At 41.3% G+C, this 16865-nt stretch overlaps 1 protein-coding gene across 1 annotated transcript in view; it reads right to left on the minus strand.

The window, feature by feature from the left end:
* The window catches only part of Top1 (DNA topoisomerase I), an 86494-nt gene extending 70302 nt beyond the window's left edge, over window positions 1-16192 (minus strand). The window contains exons 1-2 of the mRNA XM_055602418.1: window positions 15824-16192; window positions 15457-15481 (exon numbers count right to left, since the gene is read on the minus strand). Coding sequence (XP_055458393.1) covers window positions 15457-15481; window positions 15824-15856 — 58 coding nt within the window. The 5' untranslated portion in view covers window positions 15857-16192. The remainder of the gene's footprint in view (window positions 1-15456; window positions 15482-15823) is intronic.
* Window positions 16193-16865: the final 673 nt, after the last annotated feature.

The raw sequence follows: 16865 nt of genomic DNA on the forward strand, positions 1-16865 counted from the left end.
AAAGCCAGGCAGATCTCTGTTACTTTGAGGTGAGGCTGGTCCAGTGAGTTATAGCTACATAGTGAGACCCTGTCTCAAAAAGGTGGAGGGAGAGGAAGTGGCTAGAGAGATGGCTTTGTGGTTCAGAGCACTGGGGACTCAGATTCAATTCCCAGCACTTACATGGCAGCTCACAACTGTCTGTAACTCCTGTTCCAGGGTTGCAGACACTCTCACACAAGGCATACATGCAGACAAAACACCAATCAACATAAAAAAGCCCTTTTTCAGTCTACCTAAGATGCATCGCAAACAGAACCTGAGTCTGAGGGGTATTTAACTACACCCATAATATCCTGGGGGTGTCACTCACACTACCTTGTTCTGTTTCACATTTTAATCAGGCTGTGGTATCAAACAGTAGATTAAAATCCTTGTACTATGTTAGTTAAAAATTACACAATTGTGAGCTCTAACCCTACATTTCTAAAGTGAAAAAGAGTAGTGCCAGGTGAAAATGCAGAGCCCTTCCGACATTGTTTGACTAACAGTAATTGATTAAATATCTGCCATTTGTTTCACCTCTAAACAACTCCTACTTTATTCTCCAAAAACCTGATTATAGTCAAAGCTAAAACTAGAGAAAACTGATTCTATTTCTAGTCTCTACATAATTTACTCGAATTGTTAAGATCTTAAATATCTACTGTCAATGGCCTCAACAGCCAAGGTTATATTTAGTTTCATCAGAGTAAATAATATGTCTTAGCTAATTGTGAGTACAATTATTTCCAAGCTATAGCCAAAACTCAATATAGACATGACAAGTGAAAAAACCCTGACAGGGATGCAGGAAGGACTAGCTCTACTCTGTGCTTACTTAAAGTTAACATACCAGACATACCAGATACAATCTTAGATTCTCTGTAATTATAGTGCAGTATTCATAGTATTATTAACTGCAATGATATGCGTAAACTTGGTACAGGTAACATGCTAGAAGCTTAGAATTTCAAATAAAGTTATAAGCAAACAGTAGTCATTTTAAAAGATATATTGATCCATTAATTATGGAAACTTAAGCCAACCTATTTTGCCAAATATAAAATACACATAAACTACTTCATAGGGACACTGAGATATACTAAAAACACAAAGGACTATACAATTTCTCCTGTTTAGCACCAGGGAGGTCAAATAAAACAGAGACCTGCCTGAGCTTCTAAGTGATAAGTTCTCTTAGCACATCATTGAGAATAAAGCAATATAAACAAATAGGTGAGAAATCCATTCAAACTTGTAACACATTATTCCCACTGGTCTTCAGATTTCTTGCAAAGTTACAAGAGCCCCAAACATCTATTCCAAGCAAAATATAAATCTTAATTTCTTGGGTCTTCATTTTATTTAGAGCTGTGCTGTCCAATATGAAAGGATTCAACCACATTATTAAGTTCAATAAAATAGAAGGTAGGATTGAAGAGAGGCAGCAGTACCCTGCATGATGCTGTCTTGCACCATTGGAGTTGTTCCTGGGCATCTGCTGTACCAGCTACCAGCTGCCATGAGCTGGCCTGGTAGACTACACTAGCCAAGTTCTGAACATGAACTACAAGCGGCTCCATGCCAATGAAAGCCAGGTGCCCAGGCACAGATGGAGTTCTTACAGCAGGCCAGCCTCCCATGCCCTGACATGACATACTATTCAGGATAAATATCTGCACCACAATAGAAAGCAGCAGGTACAGCTGCTGCACTTCATTTCTGCCATCACCAAAGATGCTTTTGTGTACTCAGGGAGCACAACTGTGAAGCCTGGCTGTGTCATGGCCCTGGGCACTCCGATTCTATTGGATTAACCATGATGGTCCAAGGAGCTCTCATGAAAGCACCATGCCACCTACCAGGATGGACAGTGATATGCATTAGTGTTCATTAGGTGGCACAGATGTCTCATGTCACAGTTGGGGCTAGATATCATGTGACGCAGGTGAGAGGGGTGCAAGAAAATTGCTCACAGTTGGGAAATAGAGAATCGGACTAATGACAAGAGACCTGTGGTGGTAGACAAGCTGATGCACGAGGAGAAATCCCATTAGGAAAACAACCCCCCCAAATCACTGTGACAAACAAAGTAGGACCCTAAGGAAGGGTCTCTCATCTCAGCTGATCGACTAATGACTCAAGAATACCTACTATAAAAAATAAAAATAAAGAATACCATATGGTTCTAAGGGGCATAGCCCATACCTGTGTCCTTTCCCCCTCAGGACTATAATCCCTGATTATGATTTTCTTCCCTTTTAAAAGCCTGATATGGCCATCAGCTACCATACTGAACAGGACAGAACTGGATTTCGCTAATCTACAAACATGGGATCAAAACATTCTGTGTGACCTCCTCTGCATAGTGGCAACTGAGAATTCTTTTGCCCTGACTCCCTATCTAGCATTTTAACCCACTTGTTGAAGCTAAAGCACTTTCCTACATGGCATACATTACACAAGTGGGCCCTTACTAAGTAGACTGCTTCTGCACAATGTCGTGGAACGTCAAAGCCTGAGTCTGCAGGATATTCAACTGAAATATTACTTTTGGAGGAAGGCAAATGAATCCCATTTGTACTAACTTGTCCTTTTCTTTTAAGAACAATGCTTAAAGTTAGAACGCTTTATTCTTGCCTCAATAAGTCTATAGTATGACACATTTTCACAAGGACATCCTTGTACTTCTCCTTTCCCAGGAGGTAGACTCATCTAACCTGAACATGTATGTCTTCAGGCCAGCTCAACTAGGGTAGCCCATTCCTGCAGGTTTGTTCTTCTTTGCATCCATTAACTGAGCTCTTAATGCCTAAGTAATAAAGTTAACTTCCAACCTGCCCATACTATACAGGTGTCAACAGCTCAGTCTAAACTGCATTTGATCTGATGATCGGGGCCTCAAATGGCCCCAAATCTGTATCTTTATGGCCCAAATCTGGCCATATAGGTATTAGGGTATTAATGTGTTTATTTATCCAATTGCTGATTCTAGCAAGAAGCCTTTCTTTTAGGTATTACGACTGACCATTGAAATGTTCAGGCCATTCTATGGACCACTAGAAAGCTGTAGCAAGAAACTGGAACACATTCCTCAAATTTTTTATGCCAAAGAGGCCCTTCCTCATTAGGAATTATTCAATATCACAACCTTAAGGAAGCACAAACATTGCACAAGTAATGAACTCCAGCTAGGAATCTTTGTGGTGGGGAAAACAAAAGAAAGAAAAGAAACAGTCTTAAGCAGCTACTACAAAGCTAGTTTTAGGCTTTGTACAAATAAATGTCAGGATCATAAAAACTTAACCATACGATTACGATGATCAGCCAATTTATCTTATTCTTGTCAACAATCTGATATGGGGAATATATTAGTACCAGGCCTAGTTGTTTATTTCTTCAGGTTTTTTTGTTTGTTTGTTCGTTTGTTTTTATTTTTGCTGGAAGAGGGTTTTTGGCCATGTGGCCCATATTGTCTCAAAGTTGCAATACTCTTGTTTCTGCCTCCCAAATACTGGGGCTACAGACATAGGTATTCTTTTATAGAGCTCTCAACCTTATGGATAAGAACATTAGAATAAGTTGTGACATGCTGACAGTAACCTAGCTAAGAGTTGATCTAAGACTATCTAAATTCCAGCACAACTCTGACTGACGAACATGTGGACTATAAACATCTTTCATTCTTCCTAAAGGTATGAGGCTCAACAAAGTCAAACTTCAAATCTTGTTCTATTCCACTGGCTTTGAAACTTCAGTATGTATCAGATCACCAAGAATTCTGCTTAAAACTCAGACAGCTGAGGCTCCATTTCAGAATTGGAGTGCTGTAGTTAGCAAGGCCCAAGAAAGTCTATTTCCATCAAGTCCTCAGACAATGCTTATAACTGCTGATCAGGAAACCATACTCTGAGAACTATCACTGGTCTATTCATATTCTCCCACTTAAATCAAGACCATTACTAGATAAAGACCCCAACTAATTTAATGACCTATAGACTAGATCTTCTTTATTCTACTGTTGACTTAAAGCCCTCCCCCTTAACCATCGTAGGACTGGAAAAATAGATGGCTCATCAGCTAAGGGCACTTGCTGCTACCCCAGAGGATCTGAGTTTAGTTCCCAGCATCCATGTCCAATAACATCAGCTCTGGAAGATTTCACAACCTCCTCTGGACTCAGAAGACACCTGCTCACACATGGCATGGACTGACAAATATAAAAGACAGACAGGAACATAAGTAAAAATAATTATTTTTTTAAATGAAACAAACTAGTTCTTTGAGTTCTAGTCGGTCACCCCATCCAAAAAAATAACCAAGACTAAATGGCTTATTAAACATGGAAACAGAAGGAACTAGTAAGACACAGCAAAGGCAATTCATTATTTCTGCTATTGAGGTAAATCCTAAATGAAAGAACTTATCTTTTTTTCTTTATCTTTTTCTTTCTTTCCTTTTTTTTAAGCAGGACCTCAAACTATGTAGCCAAAAAATGTCCTTGAACTCCTGATTTCTCCTTCCTCCACCTTTATCCACTGGCATCATAAGCATACACCACCACACCTTGATATGGCTACTTAAACTAGAATGGAGTTGGCAGTAAGCATTTTTAACTATACACTGAAAAACAATGTTCTGGTCTTTAACCACCAAGAGAAGGAGAAGTAGTCTCTCTCAGAAATGAACCCCTCAACTGGTTATCTATCACAAAGTGGTCAGTCCTAAATTCATATATCCAAAAGCAACATACACACATACATACACATGCATACCACACACAAACCCTTGCAAGCCTTGTAGCTTGACTAACAAACTATCTTAACATAATGAAGCAAAATACTCATCCTAGGCAATTAAGATAGTGAGGGCCTGACAGAAACCTCCATTTCTCTTTATGGGCCACCAGCACTAATAAGGAGCATGTGGGCTTGTTGTAGACACACTCACATAGATCTTCAGTATCCTCCAATACAGAACCAACCTCCAGGAGTAGTTCTAGGACCATGTATTTCTTAGCAAGCATTCCCACTATACAAGACTAAAGATAAAATATTAGCTCTACACTTCACAGGTGAAGATTAGAATTAGGAATGGAATAAAACTCTATTAAATAGTTTCAAAGATCCAGCTGTTGAGCAGTGGGTAAAAGCCCATTTACCTTACCATTTAGAAAAACTGACTCAAGAAAAAGCAGCATAAGCTTTAACTAAAACCCTATTATGCATTTTTCTACCCAAAACATACAGCATTAAAATTCATCTTCCTAGGTGGGCAGTGGTGGCTCATGCCTTTAATCCCAGCACTACAGAGTTCCAGGACCAGACTACATAGAGAAACCCTGTCTCAAAAAACAAAACAAGGGGCTGGAGAGCTGGCTCAGAGGTTAAAAGCACTGGCTACTCTTCCAGAGGTCCTGAATTCAATTCCTAGCAACCACGTGATGGCTCACAATCATCTATAAAGAGAACTGGTGTCCTCTTCTGGCATGTAGGCAAACATAGAGACAGACATTGTATACATAATAAATCTTTAAAAAACAAAAAGATTTATCTTCCTAATTTTTTCTATATATTTTAAGAACCATTTTTCCATGACAAAACCTTTTAAAAGCTTTAAGAATTTCTTAAAATTGGACCCCATTCTATAATCTCCACAATTATTATAATCTACCTTTAACTGAATATTATTTTTGTAGTCTGATCTTTTAATGATCTTCCTGATCAATAGTATAAGGTCTCTAAGATCTACATTAGGTTTAATCTAATGAACACTAATGAACCATTCCTAAATGGCTTGTATTCCTTTAAGTAGTAGTTTAAAAATATCAAATTCAAGTCAACAATATCCAGCATCAACCAGACTTACCAGCCACTGTGGAAATTTCTGACCATGTAATTTTCTTCACTATCCCACAAATATCTAACTATTAACATGCACTCTACTAAAATTTCTTTATATTAAAGTTCAATTTAGGGTTTTTTGTTTTGTTTTGTTTTGTTTTACTGGAGAATGAACCTGTAGCCTTGCACATACTAGGCAAGTGCTCTACTCTGAGTTATACTAACTCCCATTTTTTTAATAGACAGAAGAAACTCTGGAATGAAGAATATAAGACCAGCCAAAGGTGTCCAGAAGGCAAAGTGGCAGGGTAGGTGGAATGGGTATAGCATGTAGCATAGGAGTACCTTCTGAGGGACAGGGTCTGTTTCTCTCCAACACATACGAGTGGCTAAAGGTAGCAAATGAGCAGACACTGAGATATGACATCTGGAAGAGTGAAAGGAGCAGCCGCCAGCATCACGTGGTATTCTGAGCCATCAGGCTTAAGCCCTTATATCTGGGGAATATGGCTATGTCTCTAAGCACAGAGGTATTCTAACTAAAAGCCACAGGGGTCTGGCTAGACGTGAAGTATGCTTATAGAGGTGCCACATCCTTGTTGGTGTAACTGGCTTAGAAGACCTTGATGTGCTGGACACAGTGGTTAAACACCTGTAATTCCAGGACTCAGGGAGGCAGAGTCAGGCAGATCTCTGTGAGTTGGGGGACATCCTGGTCTACAAAGTGAATCCAGAATAGCCAAGGCTACACAGAGAAACCCTGTCTCGAAAAAACAAAAACAACAAAAAACAAAGACCTTGATATGTATGTCGGTGAGGCTAGTCTGAAAGTTGTATTTGTTCTTGGGCAACCCCACAATGCAATTAGAGAACAGGCATCTTGTCTCCGGGGTCAGACTGAACTTATAATGAATCAATAAGCTTGTTCTTATCATAGCAGATCAAACAAAGGCTCGATACCACCAAGACTTGCCAGCAGGACAGTAATGCTGGTGGCTAGATTCATGGTGTAAGAGCTCTGTCCTGGATTCGGGGCTTTGGTCTTTGGTAGCTGCAGCCTTGTATGGAAGCACCACTGCTTCCCTGTTTTTATTTTGAAGACAAGGTCTCAGCTGGGTGGTGGTGATACATACCTTTGATCCAAGTGCTTGGGAAGGAGAGGCAGGCAGCTCTCTGTGAGTTCAAGGTCAGCCTGCTCTACAAATTGAATCTAGGATAGCCAAGGCTACACAGAGAAACCCTGTCTCAAAGAAAAAAAGAAAAAAGAAAGAAAAAGATAATGACACCAGGCTGCAGAGATGGCTCAGAGGTTAAGAGCACTGGCTGTTCTTCCACTGAGTTCAATTCCCAGCAACCACATGGTGGCTCATAACCATCTATAATGAAATATAGTGCCATCTGCTGGTGTGCAGGCAGAACACTGTGTATGTTGCAATAAGTAAAATAAATCTCAAAAAAAAAAAAAAAAAAAAAAAGACAAGGTCTCACTGAACTCACTGAATTGCCCAGGTTTGGCACAGAACTCATGATGATCCTCTTGCCTCAACCTTCTGAGAAGCTAGAATTACAGGCCTGAGCTTATTTAAGATATGCTTGTTTCCTCAAATTTCTATTTCACAGGAAGGTGAGTTCGCCACTTTAAATAAGATGTAGCATAAATAAGGATTAAGTAATTCTCAGGTGTTTTCAGTCTTTCAATTTAAAAATGTTTTGGGGGAGAAATAGCAGCTTTTGAAAAAACTTGCTAAGACATGTTGACTTTCATGGTTTAAAAAAAAAAAAAAAGAATCTGGCCTTTCATTGAGCAATGTATCCAAAATATTACCATGTTTCCTTGAAATCCCACAGTTCTAGTAAAAGACTGGGAAATTAGTTACATCAATAGATGATCTTCATTTTTAAGCCTGTCTTTTCAACTGCTCCAAGAAATTAATTAGGCCTTAAACTCAATCTGGGGGGCTGGAGAGGTAGTTCAGAGGTCGGGACCAGAATTTGAGTGCTGTCACCCACATCAAGTGGCTCAACAGCTCAGGGAGGATCCAATGCTTCTGGCTTCCATAGGCACTTGCACTCATGTGAACCCACAGAGACACAAATTTACATATAATCAGAAATTTAAAATATTCTTAAAAGAAACCATGCACGCTGGCAAATGCCTGTAGTCCCAGCACTCAGGGAGACAGAGGCAGGAGGATCTCTGTAAACTTGAGACCAGACTTGTATAACCTGGGCTGTCCTAGACTCGCTTTGTAGACCAGGCTGGCCTCAAACTCCCCCTGCCTCTGCCTCCCTGAGTGCTAGGATTAAAGGCACGAACCACAGCGCCCAACTCAGTGACTGCTTTTAAAATGAGAAAATGGGTATAGAACAGGCAGCTCAGTTAAGACAAGGAAAAGATGTAACCAACTCTAATTATAATTGTGTAAATATCAGGAAGATTTAAAACTTTTACATGAAATACTGACGAAGGATAATCCCTATACCAGTAGTACTTCAAACTATCATTGAATAAAGATCTACTTGGGCCTGGTGGCACATGCCTTTAATCTGAGGAAGAGGCAACCTGATCAACATAGGGAGTTCCAAGCCAGCCAGGGTTATACAGTGATCCTATCTGGGGAAAAAAAAAGTGAAAGAAAGAAAAAGATCTATGTTAGAATACATGCAGTCTTACTGAAGTTTAAATATTACAAAATGGGCAGAGAGGAACCTTCCCATTCTCATATAATCCTTAATAGTTTATGACACAAAAAATATTTAGCTGAGAAAACAAGGGGCCAGGAAAAGTTTCAGAGTGAGAACAAGAACTTCCCTAGATTTTTTTCTCCAATTTCTTTCTATGGCAGCTCCCTATTCACCATCAACCCTCCAGTATCAGTCTGATTCCAGCTTTAATGTCAAAGACTCTCTCAGATATCTAATAGTCCAGATGCATGGGGTCCAGGCTATCTCTACCAGCAGATAGTAAAGGACGGGCTGTGACCTCTGTACTAGGAAGCTTACTGACTGCAACCTGAGTTTCTAGAATCTGCATGCTATCAAAATGAGGTGAGAATGGAAAAAGCTCAAGTTTTCTTCCTGGCCTCTAGTTCTCCTTAAACATATGTAATCTCCACTACTCCCATTCAATTCAGATTTAATAAAGTGTTTCTTAAAAATTCTAAGTTAGTTGCCCTTCTTCTACTTCTGCCACTAATCAAGAACTCAACTAGCCAACTACAAAGAAATATAGGAGATACCATAAAGAGATGGGTAAATTTAGTTTTTTGTTGTTGTTTTTCAAGACAGAGTTTCTCTATGTTGCCCTGGCTGTTCTGGAACTCTGTAAACCAAGGCTGGCCTCTAGCTTCGAACTCAAATCCACTTACCTTTGCGTTCCAAGTGAATGTGCCACTATGACCAGTTAAATTAAGTTGTTTTAAGCAGTTAAAACCTGCCAGCCAGATCAGTCTCCTACCAATCAGTAAGTAACATGCCTAAGAAAGTATCACTGAGCATTCAGAGTTGGTAGCAAGGTTAAAATATGAACTTTTATTAAGTCTCAAAAAGGTACATTAGTCTACAGTATTTCAAGTGTGGTAGAACCTCAGGAGACAGGAGAATCTTAGTTCAGGCCAGCCTAAACTATACTCTGAGTGAGGCTGTCTCAAAACAAAATACCTCAACACCTAGAACCAAAGAACACACACTTAGAACACACACTTTTATATACACACATACATGCCTACATACTGGGAGCAAGGGTTGGTTAGTTCTTGCTCTTAAAAAAATAGGACACTTCACTGAGTGTGGTGGTGCATACTTTTAATCTCACCACCTGAGAGGCAGAGGCAAATAGATTTCTGTGAGTTTGGAGGCCAGCCTGTTCTACACAGTGAGTTCCAGGACAGCCAGAGCTATGCAGAAACCCTGTCTCAAATATACAAACAAGCAAACAAACAAACCTGGGGCCTGTGATGGCTCAGCAAGTAAAGACCTGTATACCCAAGCCTCACAATCACAACCTGAGCCCACATGGTGGAAGAACTGACTATGGCAAGTTGTCCTCTGTGGCACATGTTAACACTATGGCTTTGAGCTGTGCGCAGGCACACAACACCCATGTATGCAAGCACACACACAAAGAAATAAATAAGTATTACAAAAACAAAGAAAAAACTAGAAAGCTGTTAGAATTCGAAAATATCTCTTAAAGTTTCAAGGGTGGTAGAGGTGAAAATGGTACAATAGTGAATTTTCCAAAAACAGACAACAAATTAAAAATGAGCACCTACCAAAAAAACTATGAAGTTGTCTCTCTACCAAAATTTAACAGACAGTTAACTCACATTTTTATATAGGCAGTCTATGTCAATATCATGATCTGTATGCACCCCAGAAGTATTACCCCAAATAACATTGACACCTCTGTTTAAAAACATGTATTTAGGATATTTCTTAAATATATAGAACAGGTGCCATGTTAATACCTACTTGCAAGCTATGAGACACTTCCTCTAACACTACCAAAATATGCTAATACCTAAATGGGTTTCTGCTTTCCTAATCAAGTCTTGGCTACTGTGCTTCCCTCCACCCTTCTTTATTCCTTTCTAAAGTGTCCAGGCCAACAATATCAGCACAGCAAGTTACCAGCACAGAGATAGACAAGAGGATGTAGAAGAACGGAGTTTGGGAAAAAAAAGCTAATTCTTCCAAACTAATGTTTTCAGTGTTAGAATCCCTATTTCGGCTGTTGGCCTAAAGCCACAAAAATAGAAAGGTGCTTCTCAAACTTTAGATTTACAAAAAATGAAAAGAGACAACCACCCCCTACTACTACTTAAGGTAAACATAATCTGAAATCTTCCCTTAAACACAATATTCCATTGACTAAGTCAGAAACTTCTATCCTAAACACTACACCTTAAAAAGATGGATTCTCATTGTCTGCCCAAATGCCTTTGATTTGCAAAAGTTAGATTAAAAGTAATCAAGGCATAATCAGATAATTTAAACCAAAAGAAACAAAATTTTACTCAAGGGCTTCCACTTCTAAAAGCCAATGGAATGCTTTGCCATTCCTTCAAGTTTTGTTTTTCCTTAAAAAAAAAAAAAAAAAAGAACAGAAAAGAAAACCCAAAACTTCTAGGTTTGACTCCAAATAAGTATTGCCAGCATTTTACAGTCTCAAGGTAAATTCCACCTACATGCAAAGTAATTATAGCTGGAATTCATTTTAAAGTGAACCTAGATCCTTCAGAGTCCATCATAGTTTTCACTGGAAGACATTATCCCTAACACAACACACTTCTGGGGAAATGACTGGATTTGGAGAAAGTCAATTTTACTTGGCATCTAATAAATGGCAAAAGTTATTGAAGATCTGTAATGTACATTATACATTCATGCCCAACTAATATGAATAATACAATTTCATTATAATATGGTCTTCTAAAATGACATATTCAAAGAATGACAAACATTTCCCATGCCACAGTCAACATAAGACAACTGTTGCTATAATTAATATACAGTTTTTCTAACATATATACAGATTGAAAAAGCAGACTTTTAACTTTCCCACGCCATACACACTGAAGAAAAAAAAAAAACTTACAGGCTAATTTTGGTATTTAAGCCTTACAACAGGTTAACTATAAAGATTCCTGTCACTCGCCCAGGCATGGTGGCACACACCTGTAATCGCAGCTCTCAGAAAGGGAGAGGCAAGGGGATCTCTGTAAGTTCAAGGCCAGCCTGGTCTGCAGAGAGTCCAGGACAGCCAATGCTATACTGAGAAACTGTCTCAAAACAAAAACAAAAACAAAAAAAAAGAAAGAAAAATTCCTGTCACTCATACAAATAGGCACTCCATGTCTTTTACGCTGACAGGAAAAAGACTCAACTTTCCTGCCCCTTTGGAGACCAACTCTGGGTTCTTTCCATTTTGCACTATCTACTTACCAAAGAAAAGTAGAAATATTACCCAGTTTTATTTTGGTCTTCCAAACCATGGAGTTTTGGGTTTTGTTTTGTTTTCTGATTTCTTTAGTAACTCCTTTATTTTCTTGATTCACCAGAAATATCCAGGCTGAAATTTGTTTGTGAGATCTGATATGCTCCAAAATAACAGCAGTTTACTAATTCCAAAAGTCCATCAAAGTGTGTGGCTAAAGGGTAAAAAGAAAGACTCCCCTGGAGTCTGACACTTAACTACGTCCAGACTGAATCTAAAACTTTCCAGATTTCATTTGGAGAGACCACCCGTTTTCAGCTTTAAAATGTGATGAGCATTGTCAGAGCCACATCATGAGCCTTCTCACTGCCTATCCCAACTCATACAAACAGCAAGCACAGAAGCACTATTAGGATCAAAACAATTCCCCTCATGCAAATTAAATCCATTAAGCCTACCCAGGATCAACACATAATATGATGGAACTGACTATTCTACTTTGCTGTGGGAGGGAAGGGAGTTCCATAACTCCAGTAACTTCAAGTTCTTGAAACAGAAAAGAATTACCAGCACCTTAAGCTGATGTTATCAACTGTACAGCCAGGCATCCTTCGCAGTACTGTAATGATGACTCAGCCTCACTATGGTTAGTGCTACTGACAAAGGGAATCTTTTCATTCAGGTGAAAGGGAAGTATGAAGTATAGGCTGTGCTCCTGAAACTCCTAGCTCATTGGTAATATCTTAAATACAAATATACTACACAAATAACACTTTCACAGAAGTTGAGTATGACCCAGAATGCTCTAAATTTCACACAAAAGGCTGTAATTCTTAAGCACTATAAAAAAAAAAAAATGAGCTTGACAGTAGAGGGAAAAAAATCTTTTACATCTCATAGGATTCAGGCAAGCAAAATGAGGGATATGTGGTTTTACTTTGTGAATTTGCAGTTTATTTGTGTATGATTGTTCAGGCTCACTTAAAATCATGTTAAGTAAATATCCTCTCACTACAAAGATCAATTAAGAAGTCAGGGTATTAAAAACTAGTTTTTACTTTTTTAATTGTCTTTCATATTTATTTGACTAATCACTAGTTAACATTATCACTTGATAGAGCAAGCAGTTACTGACACTACATCTCAAAAATACCCACAAAGGCAATCACTACAGCATCGGAACCTTAAGGTGGTAGGTATATAAAAGTGCTTTTCTCTTCAAGATTTTGGTAAAAAGTAAATGTCATGCCATCAGTATTTCCCTTTCCAAACCCTTTAACTGTTCTATACAAAATAGGAAACTTCATTTCTTCACACCAGCACCATTCCTACTGCATGGAGGCTAGGTTCATGGCTTTAAAGTGAAGTTTTCTCATATATCAAATAGAGATAACAGTACTCATAAGGTCCTTCCAAAGAATAAATTAGGTGACCCAAGAAAAAGAACTGTGATTCAAGCCTGACAGTTAAGTGCTCAATAAATATCAAATATCATTGTTTGAAAATGTAAATATATTATAAAAGTTAACATAGGCAGTTTAATTCACTCTATAAAAATGCAAAGATACATACCCAGCCTATAATCACGCACATATTCAATAACTCCTCTGTATTATTTAGATGAGAACGATACAAGCTAAACTTGAGGCAAAAAGGCTCAACTTTGTTTCATCGCTAAATATATCACCTATAAAGCCCAATTAAAAAGCAAATAATTTTTCTATATTACATTCCTATCTTCCTTCAAGAGCTTAAAAGCACTTCTAACATCCACACCTACCACATCCTTTCTTTGCCCCCTTTCCAAAGAAGCATATCTATATGCTTGATAGTTTTCCAAATTGAAGAGGTCTCATCTCCCTCTTTTAAAAGACCAACAGGATGAACAAATACTCCTAAGACACAATCCAACCCCTGATGATTCTCAGCACCTAGTTTTAAACAACACCCTGCTCAGTCACCTCTGAGAAATTTCCCCACCTCCAGATAAAATTAAGCCCTTTATGCTCCCAAAGCATTTTGGGTACACATATTCTCCAACACCTACCTTGTAATTAACTAATATGACTCCCCCAATAGGCTGCGTTGAAAGCAAGACAGAGCTGTGGTCACAGGTTCAATTCTAGCACTAAGCACAGAATCTGGCATATATTAGGTGCTCAAGAAAAGATATGCTTTACCTAGATGCTCTCCTGACTCAGTGCCATCTCTCTTAGGATGGCCCACTTCAAAATATAAAGGTAAGGCTGCTTTCTGTTGGGCAGGCCAATACCATGGACTCTATGGCTTCTCCTACTGACTCAGTTCCCCAGAAACCAAACTTAATTGAACAGAATCATGTACCATCAGAATCAGTGGGAATTTCCAGTATATTATAATAGGATTGCTGGAAAGTCCATAAATGTGAGCTTCTTACTGGGGTGGTGGGAAGGAGACACCCATCAACAAACACATTCTTCCCTGGGTAACTTTAGTGGAAATATTAAAAAACAAATGACTGGAAAGGGCTCAAAGGCATAAGAATGTGGAGAAAGCTACTTAACTCTTGATTCCTGAAAAACTGCAGTTTCTGAGAAGAATGAACAGGAAGACAGGAGTGGGGACCGAACACTCTTTGTTTCAATAAATAAAATAGTTTCTAAAACTCGTTATAGTACCCAAAGAAAAGGCCAGCACACCATGTCCAAATGAGCAACTCAGGAACCTTTCCTCAAGACAAGTACACTAAACTGTGTATCTAAAAGAAAAAAAAAAAAAAAACTGCCTTGAGAACCCTAGTCACAATACAAAGTTCTAGTCACTGATACCTTTATTTTTTTAAAGAAAATCAATATGGTCAAGCCCAACACTCACACTAGGTGACAGACAACTTGAAAACTTTTTAAGGGGAGGTATCTTTGCAAAGAACACAACTTGGGAAAACAATCCCAAAATACAAAGAACTCTACAAAAGATGGCTTTAGTTTTTAGAACCATAATTGCTATCATAAACATCCCACTTAAAAAAAAAAAAAAAAAAAGCGAAAAACACAAAAACCCTACAGCTGCCTAAGGGAATCTTTCATTCTGGAAGCAGAAAACAAAAAAAAAAAAAAAAAAAAGCAAGCAAAACATGATGCAGAAAGCGAATAACTTCCAAAATAAAGTTCTATTAAAAAACAAAAAACAAAAAGGGTAATTCAGTCCCTAAGCCTTCCCTCTCGGGTGAGGTCTGTGATTTATATGGCTCTGCTCTGCAGAAAGCTCTTTCTGGACAGCTCAAGGAAGGAGCCGAGGGAGGGAGAGAAAGACACAGGCACAGAAAGGAGAGGAGAGAGAAAAAGAAAATGGCGCAGAGACTAAGTCCCGACCGTCGACAAGGCGACTTTCCCGGGAAGAATCCCGGCGGAGAAAGGCCGCCCGAGACCCAGCGACGGGCGACGCGGGGTCTCCGTTGTCCCCTCTGGGGAAAGCCGTGATCTGGGGGTGCTGGGACCCCGGGAAAGGGGGTCCAGAGGCGGCCCGATGGGAACAATGGGGCCGGTGAGCGAGGAGCTGGGACTTAGTCTCTGGGACGCCATGTCTGTCCTCTGCCCGGCTCCGGCCCGGCGCGGGGGAGGCAGCCGGCGGCGTGTGGGGACACTCGGGGCGGGGCGGGGCGGGGGGCACACTCACCATTCAATCGGAAATCCGCTTCGATCTGGGGAAAGAAAAGGAGGGAAGATGAAACAACCGGCACATGAAGCCCCGGGGCGGCGGGCGAGAGCGCGCGGCCGGGAACCGGGCCCACCCGGCGCCCCGGAACCCAGAGCCCCGCGAACCGCCTCCTCGGGGCTGCCGGCCTCCCCGGGGCTGCCATCCACCCCCCACCCCACCCCCAAACTCCAACCAGACGGCTCCGCCCGGGGCCCGGACATCCAAGCGGCTCTGGCCGGCCGGCCCTCGCCGCGTCCTCGGGCCTGTCAACGCGGCGCGGCCAGGGCTGCGGCCGGAGCCTCAAGGCCGGCGGCTGGCGGAGGGGCCGGGGACCGGCGGGTCGTACCTGAGAGTCGTTGTGGAGATGGTCCCCGCTCATGTCGGCCGGCAAGCGAGCGCTGCAGGCTCAAAGGCAGCGCGGGGGAGAGACGCGGACGGTGGGGGCGGCCTGTGCGGGCGGACGGAGCTCCCGAGAGGCACGAGCAGACGGCGGCGGCAGCCACGGGCCCGAGACTCCCGGGCAGCTGAGGCGGCGGCGGCAGAGGCGGCGACGCTGACAGACTGCCGGGCGGGCGGGCAGGCGGCGAGAGCAGACCCCAGCAGTTGTGTAACAGCCTAAGTTCGCATTTCCCCTCACTGCGCCTGCGCGGCCGCTTTTAAATGGGACGTCGGCGACGTCAGAGCTCGTGGAAAGAGGCTGAGGGTTGCGGCGGGTCTCTTCGAGGTCTTCGAGGCAGAGCCGGTTTTGCCTTGCAAGTTCCGCCCCTTCATTTGCATACGGATTTTGACTCCGCCCATCCCCTGCGTTCTGCCTAGCTCCAGGCTCGCGTTCTCAGAGGCGGTACACTGGCTCTAGGCAGTGCGCAGGCGCGGGCGCAGCGCGGACACCGCCTCTGGACCCGGGACACCGGTGCGGCCACGTGTTAGGCCTTTAAAGGCCGCGGCGGGACCCAGCTAGGCTGGGCAGGGACTGAGTCTTCTGCTTCTGTGTCTCTGGAGCCAGAGAAGTTTGATCCTCGCATACCTTGGCTCCTGGGATCTGAGTTCACGAACGGCCCTAAGGCGTCTAGCTGGCGTCTCCTCCCAGCCTTTGTCCAGACCTCAGACTTCTGGATTACTTCGCGCACGTTTTTTGTTTTTTTTTTTTAATTATTTTAATTTTTCACTCAGGTTTAGCTGCAGTTTGCAGGTTCATACATGTAGCCCTGTGTCACAAGTACCCTACTGTATTCGGTTTTTTTTACAAATGTTTATTGAGCATATTATCTGATCCGGGAATTACGCTGATGTGAGAGGGTTGATGTTCCAGACCAAAGGGACTTGGACGCCCCCACGTAAGTGGGTCCTGCTTCTATCCAGGACTGTATCCCAAGATGCTGTTGGGAGAG

This window comes from Psammomys obesus, unplaced genomic scaffold (genome assembly GCF_907164565.1).
Source record: "Psammomys obesus unplaced genomic scaffold, mPsaObe1.curated_primary_1811, whole genome shotgun sequence".
NCBI classification, from domain to species: domain Eukaryota; kingdom Metazoa; phylum Chordata; class Mammalia; order Rodentia; family Muridae; genus Psammomys; species Psammomys obesus.